The sequence below is a fragment of the Dermochelys coriacea genome, chromosome 2, assembly GCF_009764565.3.
Source record: "Dermochelys coriacea isolate rDerCor1 chromosome 2, rDerCor1.pri.v4, whole genome shotgun sequence".
Classification (NCBI taxonomy): domain Eukaryota; kingdom Metazoa; phylum Chordata; order Testudines; family Dermochelyidae; genus Dermochelys; species Dermochelys coriacea.
This window is the reverse complement of record NC_050069.1, coordinates 178,739,137-178,756,370: the sequence shown is the minus strand read 5'-3', so window position 1 is coordinate 178,756,370 and position 17,234 is coordinate 178,739,137. Positions and strand designations below refer to the sequence as shown.

Below are 17,234 nucleotides of genomic sequence, written 5' to 3'. Positions count from 1 at the left end.
CCCTAGGTTGGGACACATGGGTTCAACAGTTCTTAATCCAGAGTTACAAATGAGTGTAGATACTCAAGCCCTAGGTTAACAAATCCAGGATCTGCTAACTTGAGTTCTACTAACCCTGGGCTTAGATTCCAGTGTAGACCATACCCTGTGAGATATTATCTGTGATGTGAATCACTTTCATAAACTAATATGCATTATTACAAGTCATGTACCTCGCAGTGTTGTAGGCCTGATTCAGCAAAGTGCATAAACATGTGCCAAGCGTGTGACTAGTCCCGTCGATTTCCGTGGGTTTACTCGCACATTCCAAATCAGGCATATGCTTTAGTGCCTTGCTGAACTGGAGCCTTTTGGAGACCATGATGTTTCCCACGAAGAACAAGAGGATGAAACAAAGATCCCTGCATAGTCAAAGGCAAGCTGGATTTGGAATCTGTGGCAGTCTGCAAATTATGCAACAGCTCTATTTACATTTTAAGATGTAGGGGTTTAATAAATTAAATACGAAATTTAATGATAAAATGAGCACATCAGCCCCGAGGTGTTTATTTGGATATTATATACAATTTATTTTTTGCTCTCGTATTTTCAGTTTTGGAGATGCCAGAGACATTTGTGTTGACAGTGCCTAAATGCATCATAGATGTTTTCAGGGGTAAACTGGGAAAGGGGGTATTGGACTTTTGGTGACTGGTGAGGTGCGGGGAGCAATTAGGAATTATTCAATGAACACCTTAGCTGGATGTTCTATTAAAGTGATCAGCATTGAAACTGTTAATAGTATTGACATTTAAATGTCATTTTAGGTTTCATAGTTAACAAGCCATTGATATGAATTGGGCAATTTGCACCCCTCAAAGCTATTGTTTCAAGTTGTCTGCAGACTCAGGAAGCAACACTACAAGGACTCAATTGGCTTGTATTTTTACAGGTTCTTGGTAGGGGTAGAAATATTTTTCTATATGAAAGCTCAGAATCTGGAGCCCAATTTTGCAGCAAGTGGTGAATTCCAGAGCAAGTACTATGGAATCATGGGCATGAAAGAACCTTTGATGTGGGCCAGCCCATGTGCTGAGTCAGTTTCATGCCTGCTCTTGGTCAATTTTATAACAGGCATTGTAGGAATACAGTTTCTGGCCCCTAAATTAAATAGAAGCATTCCAGGTGTGAGCATGTAACCTTCTGTGAGTGATGCATTATAATAATTTAATTTCTTGGCCTGAGTGAAATTTTTACCAGTGAAAGTCAGGAGTTACACCAGTGTAAAATTGGTGTGAGAGAGGAAGACTAGGCCCTTTGAATGAATTTATCAGCACCTCAGTGCAGATCAGCAGAAGACCTCAACTTTCTCTGCTGCAAATATTGTGACTATTAGAATCATACCAATGACATATAAATGCCCTGTGCACCATACATAGCCATCTCTTTACTGAGGCTTTACACTGAGGTGATTTGGATTTGGAAGAGCCACCAGCCTATGGGCCCAATCCTGTGAGGTGCTGAGGCAGTGGAAGTTGAGGATGCTCAACACTTATAGGCTGGGGTTCTAAACATAGGTTGATTAATTGGTTGGGGATGCTGAGGTTTTTTTCCTTTTGACAAGCTTGATTCTGCTGACCTTTCTCATGACAATGAAGTTTTGTGTGAGTGAAGTCTGCTGGATCAGGCTACAGTATGGTAGATTTTGGTTTTATTATTATTATTGTTTGTTTGTATTACTGTAGACCTAGGAGCCCTAGTCATTGATCAGGACCCCTCGGTATTAGGTGCTTTACAAACAGAATAAAAGACCGGAGGGGAGGGGCAAAAGCTCCCTGTGAATGGGGTGGTGGAGATGTGGATAGGGAATTGAAGAGAGGTCCTGAGACTTGGCTGCAGGGTGCCAGCTTCAGGCTGGGAAGGAGAGTCCTGGGACTTCTACCTGCCCCCTATTCCTTCTAGGTCCCATTCCCTACTCTCCAACCTGATCTTGAGTCCCAGAGCAGCTGCTTCAGCCCCTCAGGGTCCACTCCTCCTTCTGCCATCCCCCCTCCACTTCCCCCATGTTTGCATGAGTTTACCTGGGAGCAGAGTTCCCACAGCATTTCCATTGCAGGGGCTAGCTCCCCTGCCTTCCCTCCCCAATTCTGCCTCTCCTGAAAAAGAGCCCCTGCCCCAATGAGCTTACAAATTATGGCTCCATCTCCGCAGGTGCTGAGTTCCCTCAACGTCCACTGAAGTCAAGCAGAGTTGGGGAAACTCCACTTTCAACACCTCGTAGGACTGTGTTTTACTTTGCATGTTGTCTGTTTCTGCTGCTACTTGTTGGCAATACTAGATTTAGAGGTTTTTCTATTTCTATTGATCATATTGTTTTAGATCTAAAGTCTATTGGCTTGGACAATGGGCATATGCTTTTATAGATATAGACTTAAAATAATGAAATATTCTTGTAGTACCATGCATAAGCATAGATTATATTTTTGTTTTCATAGTAAGGTTTGTAAAATCGTATTTTATACATGAGTAGACTGAATCTCAATGGAGTCAGTACTGCAGTTTATTAACTTTGGACATTTAAATATATCACATCAAGTATTTCTAATACATTTTTGTAAGGCAAAACAGAATGGTGAAGAAGAAACAACCCTGCTCTTACCTTCCGATTGTAAATCACATTGACTGTGAGAACATTTAAAATTAATTATGTGGATAGCAAGGTAGGGTTGGAACCAATGTTTCCTCGAATTTTTGACAGGCTGTGTGTGCAAAAAATTTCTTCTGTGCAAATTTTTGAAGCAGAGTTCAAATTTGTGTGCCATGAGGCAAATGTTCCCAAGCGAGTAAAATGCGAACAATGTCAAAAGTTGCCTTTAAATGATATTTTGGCCTGGCTCCGATGTAGTATTTCATTTTTTGTGTGTGCGGTGTTTCGCCATGTGTATGGGGTTTAGGATCTGTGTGCACACGCGCACAGCTTAGAGGGAACAGTGGTTGGAACTAAGCATTTTAATATGTATAATTGCTTGAAATGCTAGTTTCTTTATTTACATTATATTCACATGTAGCTGCCTTACTGCTATGGTAAGGTAAAATAACTTTTATTTTCAGAATCTATTTGGCTCTGTTAGTGCAAAACTTTATTATTGTAGTTAGTTGAATTATAAAAGTTAGGCTTTGAAAAATCAACAAAACCAAAGTTTTCAGGAAAGATGGTTCAGTAGAAGGGAAGGGTTGTCCAGTGGTTAGGCTGCTAGTCTGAGACTTGTTGGATCTGGATTCTTTGCTTTGCAATAGGTCAGTGACTTAGCCTTACTCTGCCTCAGTTCCCCATCTGTGCATGAGAATGGCAACACTTTCCTACGTCACAGGGGTGCTGTGGGGATAAATACATTATAAGACTCTGAGATGCTCCATGCTATGGTATGGGGGGCACAGAAGCACCTAAATGTGATAAACAGTCTAAGACCTGGCTAGAACTGATGCTGATTTCATCACCATCATCTCACCTATGGTTAGCAGGCCTTTGCTAGTCTGATTGTGGAACTCGGTCCCCATTGACATCTATCTTGGTTCGTCTCTCCTCACTTTTTAAAAACAGTTGAACAAGTTTTTATTTCAAAAGCATTTTATTAGTAGCAATAGAAGTATTTAGTATCGCTCAGACCCCGCAACTGACATCATGACCCGTAGCTGTTGGACAGACATGTAGTAAGAGATGGTCCTGAAGTTATTACAGTCTAAATAGGCAGGACAGATGGAGAAAAGAACTGAATTTCCACATAGTCATATGGAAATCCATGACTGAATCAGAAATTGAAACCAGACCACCATTCCAGTGCCTTTAACCATAAAAACATCCCTCTTATTAAAACCACACTTAGCACCCGACTAATTCCCTTTCCCTTCCATCTTTTTCCTCTTCTTTACTGCCTCTGTGTTTTATTTGGTATTTTAAGAGGGTTGTTTTACATTATGTTTTCATAATAGTTTCATTTGGTTTTTTTGGTCATGCTCTCCAAACACCTTGACAGGTGAGGGGCTGCTTTAATAATTAATTTGGTATTAATAATAACATTTATTAATTATTAAAACTGTATCTAGGTTGGTGCTTGTGTCCTGGCAGCAGCTCCCCAGACTGTTAGTATGGTATTATTGAGCATGCTGTCTGAGCCTGCCTGTGAGAGCAGCTCCGCTAGTAAACCTGTGCTCCAGCTCCCCTCCTGTGCACAAGATTGTTTCTATGTTCAAAATGGACCACCCCACCCACCATCTCTACTCTCCCTCAACCCAAATGCCACAGCTTTCATGTACCAGGTAGGAGACAAATCACCCCTAATGACATTGGACAAGGTGATCAGTCACCCTCCCTACAAGTCTAAGATGAGAATAATACCTAGCTCTTATCTAATACTTTCCAGCAGTAGATCTCAAAGCGCTTTATAAAGGAGATCTGTATCATCATCTCAATTTTACAGATGGAGAAACTGAGGCACGGGACTGTAACGTGTCTTGCCAAAACTCACCTAGTGGCAGAGGCCGGAAAAGAATCCAGGCCCCTAACTCATAGGCTGATGCTTTATCCACTAGGCTACATGGCCTCCCTCATGTGAGAAGGATTTAAGTCCAGAGCACTCATGCCATTACTTTCATCCCAATATCAGAGTTGGCTAGAAGGCCTGCCCATTCACAAGATCTTTTTCTATAGGGGCAGAGAGCCTGGTGCGCCTGCATATGGGGAGAAATAGTAGCTCCCGCTTAGTAGCCGGTCACTTAATATGTGCAGGGTACCCTGCAAACACCAGCCAGAGCTGATCTCACACTGCTAACCATTTCTGTTATAGTCCCTTTCTGTTGTTATACTGCCTTATAGTCAGAGAGGTGTTCCGAGGCTTAATGAATTCATGTCTGTAAAGGGCAGTGATATCCTTGTGAAAGGACTGTACAGTTGTTGAAGTTGATCTAACAAGAGGTAGTGGCATGAATCCAGACATTGGAAAAATAACACTTTGGCAAATCTTTTTAAAATAGCCAAGGTCCCATTTGCCTAGGGAGGTCACAAGCCAGCAACAATAAATGGTTTAAGAGCCACTGAATTAAAACAGAGAGGAGAGGACAATCCAGAGCTTGTGTGGAAGAAAAGGCTAGAAATCTTGCTGCTAGATAATAACCTACCATGGCTTTCCGGTCCATCATCTATGATTCTGTGAATCACAAACAGTAAATATAACATGAGGTACTCTCAGTACTTGGTTTTGTTAGCTGAATTCTTCTAGCATGGCAGAATCTGCCCTGCTAATTCAGAGAAATAATATTGTAGGGAAGGAATGAATCATAGCGTTCTACAAACGTTTTGTGGCTGTATTTTGCCTTCCTGGATGTCTATGCCTGGGCTTATCACTGAAGATAATAGGTGGCAGAGAACAACTTCTGTTTGCTTGAGTGATGCAGTGGAACCTCCAATCACCCAGAAATTCTTGCTCTGTCACATTTACTCACTGCTCAGCCAACAAGCTGCAGATTTCCCTCCTGATTTTGAAAGAAAACTTGAGCCTGATTTTGAAAGAAAACTTGAGTGGCTGCTGTAGCAGATAGATTAGGAGACGGGCCTATACAACTAAGTACACTACGTGTTTATGAGAAAAATAAATGTGGGCATGAGGGGAAACATGCCTTTTTGATCCTGAAAAGACAGCATGCATAATTTCATATGGAGACTAAGACCTCATTCATACACTGAAATTGTATGCCATTTCAATGAGACTTCTAAACTGTGTAGAAAGTGAGCTGGAAGAAGCAGGCACAACATTCATGCACTGGAATAAAAACAGATGCAGTGTCTTGAATAAACAGCAATCTAAAATGAATGAAATCCTATTTGATTGCAATTAGTGCAATGCAATAAGAAAACGACATAATTATAATTTAATAGTACTCTGGTTTTATTGTCTGATTTTGTCTGATACCTTTTGTACAAACTGCTTCTCACAGGATTAAATATTGCAAGTTACATACAGTATACGTAACAGAAAATAGTGTTCACTAAATAAAAAACCTATTAAAACCAGACTCACTTCATTGGGAACATTCATGAGAGTAAGTGCTGTCTGATCAGGCCCTTAATTAATTAAAATAGGATCATGTACTAATAGATATTTGGTTGTTGCTTTGTACTTTCTCTGAAGCCTTTCCAGGCAAATTCTGTGACAGGATACAATATTAGGAACTTGTTTCAGTAATATCATAGTCCAAGACAAAGCTCTAACTTCTTCAAGCAGGCAAACAAAAACAGATATTTAATTTGACCTCAGTGGTGGGCTAGTCAGGATCATGGGACCTGCGTCTTTAATGTAATATCGTTCCTTGCATACAGCTGTCATATGAAGATAAATAAAGAACATGCTGATATGTGGAAATAAGCTTAGGCAAAGTGGGGTTTATTCATAATGGATCTGATCCTGCAGTCCCTGTAGAAGCAGGAGTCATGTTGAAGGCAGTTTGAGTTTTGCCTGAGTGAGGACATTGTTATGCATATAAAAACTCAGATTGTGTACATTTTCACAGTATTGTGCACATCCAGTTAAATTCCATGCTTTCCAAGCACTGCAGATAATAAATCACACACAAAAAATATAGTACCTAAATAGGGCGACCAGGTAGCAAGTGTGAAAACTTGGTACGGGGGTGGGGGTAATAGGAGCCCATATTAAAAAAAAGCCCCAAATACTGGAGCTGTCCCTATAAAATTAGGAAATCTGGTCACCCTATGCCTAAATCTCTTCATGCATGTTATTAGGCAGTTGTTGGAGTCTTGACCAATTATAATAGGTCACCTTACCCTAGTTATTAAATGACAGTGGTCATTAAAATGCCAAACCTATTTTGACAGACTTCACTTTATAAAATGTCAAAAAGTCTGTGTGTTTTTATTGGTTGGTTCCAAATCAATTTAGAAATTTCAAGAGAATGCTTGTAAGTATTCCCAAAGGAATGTCCATTTCTGACTTTCTGTGCACACACAAAAATATTACAAATTAATCAGATTTCTGCATAATTTCTCTGCACATTTATTGCCTAATCCCATTATAAAATGCTGTTGTGATTGACACATTGCAGTAGAGATAGAAGTCAATTGAATAGTATGTAGCAGTCAATTTTATTTGTGCCTTAATGTGATGAAGTATTTTTTTCACATTTCCATTATTTATAAGTCTGTCCCCTTGGAGACTATATAGAGGAATTTGTTTTAAATGAGCTGATAATACCTTCTTTAAAGTTTATAAGTATGACAGAATCATATCCTTTTTTTCCGTCACAGACCATGACATGCCAATAAACTGGTTCTGAATTGCCTTGTACTTGCTATTCATAGGACAAACATTGGAAAAGGGGATCTTGTTAAGGTTTACTTAGAATTGGATTTCAACCATCCATCAGAAAAAAACTAACAGAACAAAAGCTGCTGTACTGACCAGAAATCCTAAAATTGTATCCAGGAATTTTCTTCGTTTAAAACTACAGTGCTCCGGCTGCTGCTTTTCATACTTGCTGCCAAATCCTTCAGATACAGAAACAAAAAGTGGGCCTGATCCTGCAGTCCTCCTTGAAGAAGTTGTGTGTCAGTGTGAGTTCTGCCCTAGTCAGGACTGCAGGAGTGAACCTTAAGTTTGAAAGCCTATTGTTGACCATGTGTTACAGTTATTAGGGTTTGTTTGGTGTTTTTCTAATCTCTTCAGTGATCTTCAGTAAAATCCAGCTAGAGCTACATTGGAAGGTGTTCTGTGCTCAGCATGTTTGATTCAAGCACATAGTGCTGGTTTTTGATTGTCTCAATTAGCACCAAAACACCTTGGTTATGACAAGCTCTGCTTTACCATATATAATTAGAGAACAAGAAGAAAGTGCCGATTAGAAGCATGTTTGCGCTCAGTTTTTGTAATGCCTTTTATCATGAGTGGTACAGGTTTCTCTGCCCTCAGTATGTGTCCCTCCCCCCCCCAAAAAAAGAAGAAGAAAAAAGAGGCTTTATTAAGATATAAAGTAGATGTGACTTGATTGTGTCCCAGATAATTTTTGCTTTGAGAAATTAGAATAGCTGTTGCTCACCTAAGCATAAAAAATGCAGTTGCCATGCACACAGAGTATTCATGTACTGTGTGTAAATTGATGTATAATGCAATCCACATTAGCTGAGTTGATGATAGCTTCAGTTTCACTGCTGTCAGATTTCAGTATCTCCCTGAATGAGCTGTCTGGCCTGAATGAATGTTAGCATAATTTATGCAGCTGATAAGTGATTTGAGTGCTTGCGTTATTGATAAACCACTTTAGCATATCATTTTTAGCTTGATGTTATGTGACATCACAGTAAAATGTAATATGCTGGTCCCTGGGCTAGATATTAATGTAGAGCTTCTCTTTGAATTCTAGGGGCCAGAGGAAACCCAGTGCTGTCTGATACAAGCACAGCTGATCAGCATCAGCTCAGTCAGTCCCACCCAGCATTCTCTGTTGGGCCCCAGGTCAGTACCTTTCATTTAGCCTAATTAAAATTGCAGTTTGATTAAAGTAATTAACAATGAATGAAAATTACGTAACTATATAAATATAGAAAATATGGTGATAAATCGTTTGGCTGAAGTTTTATTACACAAACATGTACAGAGAAGATGTGGAAGTGACACATATAAAAAAAAAATTCTGTATGTGGTCTTGCTTTAAAAACAAACAGATGAGGTTTGTTTCTGTATGTTTTTCCAAAGAGTAAAATGTAAATGGTTTGTGTGTTTATAAAATTAAGTTATTTGAACCTTACATCAGTTACTTTGGAAACACAGGTCATGATTTAATATAAAAAAAAAGTTAATGCAATTTTAATGCAAGTTTAGCTTATTGGATTTCACAATCCTATAGTCACACACAGCTCCTGCATTAATAAAGAAATACATTCATTATTTTATAAAGCCAAATGTTTTTTGCAGTAAGGTCTGGGTGTTATACTGTTCTTCTGAACAGTTACAAAGTGTTTGATTTTCTGTGTCACTTTGTATAGGGATATCTGCATTCAGTCAATTGCCCTGGGAAGGCAAGCAGATGCTTGATGTTCCAGCCTACTTTATAGTGCAGTCTTTGAACATCCCTTGCATCACATAGCTCCTGGAAATTATTAATTTTGCAACTTTAGCTCTGGGAAAGTTTGAGTTTAAATACTTGTAGATTTGGGTGAATTTGGCCTTCAGGAATTCAGAAACCATCTCCGGGGCACGTACAGTAAATTCTTTACAAAGTTGATGCAACTTAAGTCAAGCTCTGATTTCAGAGATCAGTGGGTTGGATATGATTACCAGGGTTTCCAGCTTCAGTCTTCAGGATCTTCAAGGCTTTTTGTGTTGGAGGAAGTGTATGTTATTGCATTAGAAACGGTGCATTGTAATCGCATGTACGAACTGTAATACTACAGGTGATCCCAGGCACATGTACAGTGATAGCAGTGCTATTTCTTATTCAGGTGTACAGTAAAATATGCTTACTGTATATGTTTCATTACAGCCATTACTGACAGCTCAACAGTTAGCCTCAGCGGTAGCGGGGGTGATGCCAGGAGGCACTCCAGCCCTAAATCAACCTATCCTTATTCCCTTCAACATGGCTGGACAACTGGGTGGTCAACAAGGACTGGTCCTAACTCTGCCTACAGCTAATCTCACCAACATCCAAGGGCTGGTAGCAGCAGCTGCAGCAGGAGGCATTATGACTTTGCCATTGCAAAATCTACAAGGTAAACCTCATCAATCAGTATGTTCACAGGTAGATCCATTTGTCCACAAAAAAGGTTATTCATGATGCCAAATCGTTATTGAAAATTCAAAACCTTAATTATTTTGAAATACTAAAAATATCCCGAAAGGTTACCAAATCTATACTGCATTTTTCATAAACATTTTGTGTCAGTATTTTTCTCTCTCGTTCCACAGGCCAGTACTATGAGATCCTGGAAATAGCTAACCGGTCTGCTCTATCATACTGGTTGATGGCTTTAATTCACTGTTCACTTAAAATTTTAAAATAGCATTGTGAACTCGAATAAGATTGGCCAATGCTGAGTTTTAGCTGAGAGATTAGGGAAGAGTAAAGGAAGAATTTAAAGACCAATGTCCATATTCTCAAGTGCGGTGCAATCAGTTGGGGCTATGCTACATCGTAGGAGCACAAAGTGGCACTAATGATATCATCTGGTGACACAGAGATGGTGAAGTGGCTCCTAATCTCTGCTGGCAGTATAGGGGGTGTGACCACTACTCCACCCTGGTCCCTGGCTGACATTTCAGCCCCTTGTGGCCATTGAATGCTGTTTAAATTTAGAATAGACACCATACCTGACTCGGAGTACAAAGTTCACCTGTGCATTCCCCTGCCCCCATGTCCTGAGCTGTACTGTGTTCGCCTTAACAGAGAATCTGGACCTAAGTCTCTCTGCCCCATTGTGTTTATTATCTTAAATCAGACTGAAATCCCAGCACTGCGAAGTAAAACTTAACTGTTGTTGTTCCGTATGTTCACTCCTGGCGCATTAATGTATCTTAACAATAACACTGCCGCAGTCAAGGAGTTTATCTAATATTAAGTATAAAGGAATTTACTTATTATTCTCAATGGTGTTTATTGCTTCTTAGAAGGAGTTTGCTCATGAGTTGAGTTGCACAATGTACAACAGGCAAAGTGTTAGCAAAAAAACTCATAATGAAATTGCAAGAGTAGTTTTAATGGGGAGGGACACATCCTGTATGCAAGCGATGGAGGGTATGAGTGAAGAATCAAATATAGTTTTAACTCCCGCCCCCATTTTTCTTTCCTGACCTAAATGCTGGAAAAAGTTTTCCAAAGACAAAATGGGAGTTCTATTAAGTGAATGCTCTACACAGCACTCTAAGTACTTTTTAGGCGATTAAACTTCAGTTGCTGCTGATGACTTGATGGATTGTTTGAAGCACCAATGTCTACAGGTTGTGAAACCGAGAAGAGAAGAGACAGTTAATGAACAAAACTGTATGCCTGGTACTCTCACCTGTTGGTGCAACTACTTGCCTTTACCTTGTGTGTGTTTTAAAGTTTAATGTCAACAGACCTCTCTTATCATAGTTGTAAATGGTTTTCACTTTAATGTTTAAAACAATGTCTCTCTCATACCATTAAGCTGCACTGAGGAACCTGTCATTCATAAATCATAGATGAAAAGGACACACTAATGCACAAATTTTGCTTGTTTAAAATTTGAAAGTGCATGTAAAGTAGGGAATTGAAGATTAAAAAAATAATGCAGGAACAGGACTGGGTGAAAGCAGAGATAACAAAGTAAAGGGAAGAGGCCTTTTAGTGTAGGTAGATGATAAAATATTAATGAGGAAACAGGCATTATAAAAATGTATCCCTCCACTAAAGAGTGTACCAGCTTATGATTTCTGTGTATATAGTATTATAAATAAACATAAGCTCATGGAACTCTTACGTCACTAATTCATTGTGCTTTGCTAAATTGGATGGTATGGCCTAAGAGCTACAACCAATGCACTTGAGTTCAGTCTTGGTGGTTTCAACCAATGAGTATATACACTGAGATCACTTTTAAACATAGGTTTTGAAAGCACTGACCTGATAAGATGTAAAACTTTCCTCCAAAACCTTGACTAAAATAGTTTAAAAAGAGAGTAAGGGACAGAGCACAGATTCAGTTAAAATGCTCATCCTTAACCATTTTCTCCTGGCTAACTTTCCCTAGCAGCAACAAAATTGTGTGACTTTAGTGGTATCAATAAGTACAGCAGTGTTGAAAACTTTTATTTATCTATATACATATATGGTCCCCATTATCATAGCGCTTCACAACAGGAATGTATGTATCATTACCACACCCCAGTGAGGTAGGGCCGTGCTATTATCCCCATTTCACAGATGGGGAACTGAAGCACAGAAGAGAAGTTTGACACACCAACAGTGGTGAGACTGTGGGAAGAGGAAAGAGGGGGCAGATGATAGACAAGCAGAGGAAGTGTTCTCTACTATTTAGGCCAAGTTTTTTCATCTTTAATTTTAGTCCATCCTTATGTTGGCTAATATGAACAGCCTTCTCAGCTGCCATCTTTTCAATTAACCCGTAGCTGGTTCACCTCGATCTTCATCCCTCCATTTCTGAGCAGACTTGTCTCTAGGCTGTCCAAATTCAGTTCCATGAAATTCTGTTCTCTGGTCAGGTTTTTCTAAACATTTTTGTCTCTCCAATCTAGTAATAGCTTTTTCTTAGTGCCTCAGAGCTCAGGAACACTCTGCCTGTGGATTAACTATTCTGCTTGGAGATGCCCTCTCTGATATACCTGTCCATCTGCCTTAGATACCACATTACAGCATTTGCTTTTTTGTGGCAATGAACACCTGATAGTTTTATTGTTCTCTTGTCCTCAGGTCTGTTGAGGAGTGTTCTCTAGGGTGCTGCTGAGTGCCCTCAACTTTGGTTGAATTCATTGGGAATTGGGGATGCTTAGCAATGCCCAGGAATTGCTAAGAATCTTACTTCCTCTCTCATTCACCTTCCCTTTACAACCTTGTGGCACCTATAGCAATTGCTTTGATGGAAAATAATTAATGCATTTTAGTTGTCCAATATAGCAGCTGGAAATGAGAAGGAGCATCCTGGCGCCAGCCAGCTCTCTCTGAATTTTCAGCATGTGTTTCACAGACCACCAGTGGTCCACAGACAACACTTTGGGAACCTCTGGTCCAGTGCACCTCTCTTAACTATATATTATGTCAGGTTTAATGCAACAATGTTGCAGAGTCCTTTACAGTTTTGGAGGCTGAATAATACTTGAACCTCTCAATCTGCTGCCAAGAGGAATCAACAAGTTGGAAATTCTGGCCCCATAACACCGAATCTTATCTGTTTTATTTTCACTGCAAATTGTAATGTTTCTAAAGTGGGTGCCAATAATTTATTTGTAAGTCTGAGTTTCTCAGTCCCAGGTTCTGGAAGAAACAAGAACAAACTATCTCCCCAAATCATTAGTGAAAGGCTTCAGAGCTGAAAGAAAGCCTTGTGTGGCTGAAAATGTGAAATCATTAAATTACATTATTTAAACAGCAGCAGGTCATTTTTTTTAACTGCAATACAATGGAAAAAGAAATGGATTAAACAGCTGGAGAGCTGGAAGATAGCCATTAAAATACACTGATATGGTAACAGTAAACATAGATAAAGGATTTTTTTTAAAAGTCATTATTTACCTACAGATCTGATCAGTCAGTGTAAAGACATAATAGTCCCAGAAAGGCAAAATGTATTGTTTACATTTATTAGATCTTATTTCATCTTAACTTAGCAGTGTATCTTTAATTGCAGAACAGATATAAAGTAAACTACATGCACTTTCTTCATTCCCCATGAATATGCAGCTTAATAGTCAGCTATTGGATAGGTATGAAAAACGAGAAAGAGACAGAAAAGAAATAAACTACAAACCTCAATTGCTCACTGATCTAGAGTCCAGATTCCAGTTTTTAGAACATTTCCCTCTTTTAACTAAAATGATACAGTCCCTATTCATTTGTATTCCCCTTCAAGTAACATGAAATAGCTTTCAGAGCCTACAGAAAGTCTGTGTTTTACTTATGTATTTTAATGAGCAGCAATGTCAGTAATAATCAAAATGATGTTTCACTGAGAGGAATAGTTTATTTCCAGGTACTTCTGTACTGTACTAACAGAACCAGAACAAGAATGACAAGGACCAAGAAGAAAAGCTACACTCAGTAGCAATTTCAGTGAAACCCTCAGTCCAGATACGCAAACATCACTATCTGAAGGCTGTATATAACACAGTTGCAGTATATAGGACATGGGACTGGGTGCCCGGAGACCTGGGTTCTATTCCTAGCTCTGCCACTGACTCACTGTTTAGCCTCGGACAAGTCACTTAATATCCCTTGCAGCCCCACCTACCAAAATTGGGCTACTATTTGCTCATCTTTGTACAGTCCTTTAGGATGAGCAGATGAACAGTATTATTTGAGCTGTAAGTAAATTTTTTACTTGAGAACTGCCAGCTGCATGGAAGGTTTAAGGGAGAGGGGGTGGTCCCTCTTCTAAAACTGATGAAAATAATGGAGAAGGTGGAGATGGGTGGAAGGAATCATCTCTCCAGAAATTGCTTGCAGAAAGGAGGGATCAGCCACTCTGTAGTACCAACCTCCTTACCTTTGTGGGTCCAGGGAAGGGAAAGGATTTGAGGGAAGAGGGCACATATTCCATCCAGGCGAAAGTTAATACAGCCCTAGACTGTATGTGTGCTCCTTCAGGTTAGGACACTTCCTTTACTACCACGCTCATCAAGATTCCCTGACAACCTGATTCCTCTGATGCCACACTGGAAGGGAATTGGAGGGTGAGCAAGGATCCCTGAAGCTGGAGCAGAAACCACACAGAAGACACTGTGCCTCAGGCAGATGTCCCAAGACTCACAGTGTTTGGGGGAGTGGGGTGTCTAGCCCTTTTCTTCTTCCAGGATCATAAAAGAGAGAATAGACTATCCCCCCAGAAGGCTCTGCCTGTGAGTTTTCCTACAAAAGGGAATGATCTGGCCCAATGTTATTAATTGCTCATCTTCTACAATGGCAAAACAGTAGCTTCAGGGAGTGAATGTGAAAGGTTCAGGGCTTTATTAGTTATTATTTGTTATTTATTGATCACTGTCAGAGTGCTAGTGATTTATTCTTTATATTTTCTGCCCCATAAGTTAAAGACCTAACACATGAGACATTGAGACACAGTAGCATTAAAGTTTGCATGCTCTCTTGTTGATTTCCAACAGACCTATGCCAATCTTTCACTCCAGTACTGCTCACAATTGTGGGGGAACATAAGTGAGGTATAAAAAGGCTGTGCTGATAAGATTAATTCTAAAACAGGATTGATTGCATTCAACCAAATGTCTGAGGCTAAATTCTGGCAGCCTGTACACAAAGATGCCCTCCACAAACACATGCCAAGCAGCAGATGGGCAGGGCAATAGTTGTGCTCTCCTCTTCTGGCTCCAACTAAAACCCAGGGTTTGGCCACTTTGCAGACACCACCATGGCATACGCTGTAAGCTGGGAATTGAAGGATGACTTAAGTCTGAGACGTGTGTATGGGAATACACCCCTTTGTCCACCAATAACTAGTCCCCCATCCAGGGGAGAAAGTAACATTAAACACTTTAAAGCGGCACCGCTTTAAAGTTAGCTGTGTATGGGCCAGTACCTGTGGCCACTTTTTACTGATACACCGTACCAGCCCGTGCTGGCATTCTTTCACCCCTGCCCCAATCTCAGACTGATACTGCTCCTGTCAGGAATAATATGTGTGCAGGGTTGTAAATGGAGCTGTTGTCAACCAGAACATCAATGCATTTTAATGCTGTTTTTGAAGTATTTTTTGCACCTGTTTCAGGAGCCTTTAATCTTCTTGAATTTAGGCCTTGACAAATTTAAATTAATGTCCAGAAAAATCAGTCATGTAATGTTAAACTCTTAAATTACTGCAATGTTACAAAAACAATGAAATTCAGAATGAAAGTGAAAATCCTAGCTGCTATTTGCCACTTTGTGCCTTGCCTCAACATTGTAGCATGCATGCTACATACCCTGGTGGGCCATATGCAGATAGAATGATACATACACATGGTATACCAGGGGTGGCCAACCTGTGGCTCCAGAGCCACATGCGGCTCTTCAGAGGTTAATATGCAGCTCCTTGCATAGGCACCAACTCCGGGGCTGGAGCTACAGGCGCAATGTGCTAAAGGGTGCTCACTGCTCAACCCCTGACTCTGCCCCAGGCCCAAGCCCCACTCCACTCCTTCCCCCAAGGCCTCCATTCCTTCCCCTGAGTCTGCTGTGCCCTTTCTCCTCCTCAGCCCTCCGCCCCCCCCCCCGGCCTCCTGCACACCACAAAACAGCTGATCGCGGCGGGCAGGAGGTGCAGGGATGGAGGGTTAGATGCTGCTAGTGTGTGGGAGACTTTGGGGGCGGGGATCTGACTGGGGGCTGCTGTTGTGTTACTGTGGCTCTTTGGCAATGCACATTGGTAAATTCTGGCTTCTTCTCAGGCTCAGGTTGGCCACCCCTGTGGTATACACACTCTAGCAGTAAGTAACACAAGGTGAATTACGGATGGATTACTGTGATGGACTCATAATTTCCTTATTTTGGTGGAGTTAAGTCAGACATTTGTAGTCTTTGTGGTTTAATTTCCTTTGTTTTTCAACGGAATTTGTATTAATAAAGTCCCTATAAAAATTTCCTGGCTAGAAACTTCTGTTCCTGATAGACCAGCAAGACTCTAATCGAATACATATATATTTAGGGACTCATAAAAACAACAAAGTCTTTATTGACCAGCTGAGTTTACAGGCATTTTTAATACAGATTTTGAATCCATATATTGTACAAGTTAATAGCCTAGGAGCCAAGTTTTTTTAATGAAATTTCTTTAAAATCTTTCTAGTTCTGTGTCATTTCCTGGAGAGAAAGAAGTTGTGTGTTTTATTTTTTGTTTTTTTAATTGTTGTGGAAAGCGTTGAAGCTGTATTATGCCCTTCTTGCTAAACGTCTCTGCATGAATTCAATTTGAAACATTTTGTGGGACCTTTTTAAAAATTCTGCGTGCAGTCAAAGTTGATCTAAAAATGGAAACTGGGCCTGCAGGGGAGCTACTGTTCATAATGTGGTGTGCTCTAGAGTTGTTTAGTTGATGAAGTTCTGTCACACCAGTCCTTACACTTTTGACAGCTATTCATTGTAAATGATTTGGCAAACTGTAAGTGCTGATATAGGTATCTAGGTATCTCAGAATGTGATTAAAGCATACGGTCCAATCCTACAGTCCTGCCACGTGCGTAACTACCCATTGACTTCAAAGAAGAGTGCCAGACCTGCACCAATGGTTTCAGGCCCTTAGAATGCATTAATTTCATACAGGTTATTATATTGTATCGTTGCCTTTTTGACCCGAGCAATTAGTCAAAGTTCAGGGCCCTGGGCACGTTCCAGTTGGGAGCAGAAATTGATCATGGAGTTTGGTGCAATCTTGTTTACTTACAAGGAACTTACAAAGTCCTGTTTCTCCAAAAGCAGGAGGAACCAGTAACAAACAAACAGTTTCTTAGCTTAGAGCACCGAGCCTCTTTAGCCAACAGCAGACTTAGAAGCTCTCTCTCTAGCCTTTT

At 40.2% G+C, this 17,234-nt stretch overlaps 1 protein-coding gene across 1 annotated transcript in view; it reads left to right on the top strand.

Moving 5' to 3' along the window:
* The window catches only part of POU6F2 (POU class 6 homeobox 2), a 371,816-nt gene that overhangs the window by 144,320 nt on the left and 210,262 nt on the right, over positions 1-17,234 (top strand). The window contains exons 3-4 of the mRNA XM_038388395.2: positions 8,410-8,501; positions 9,529-9,757. Coding sequence (XP_038244323.1) covers positions 8,410-8,501; positions 9,529-9,757 — 321 coding nt within the window. The remainder of the gene's footprint in view (positions 1-8,409; positions 8,502-9,528; positions 9,758-17,234) is intronic.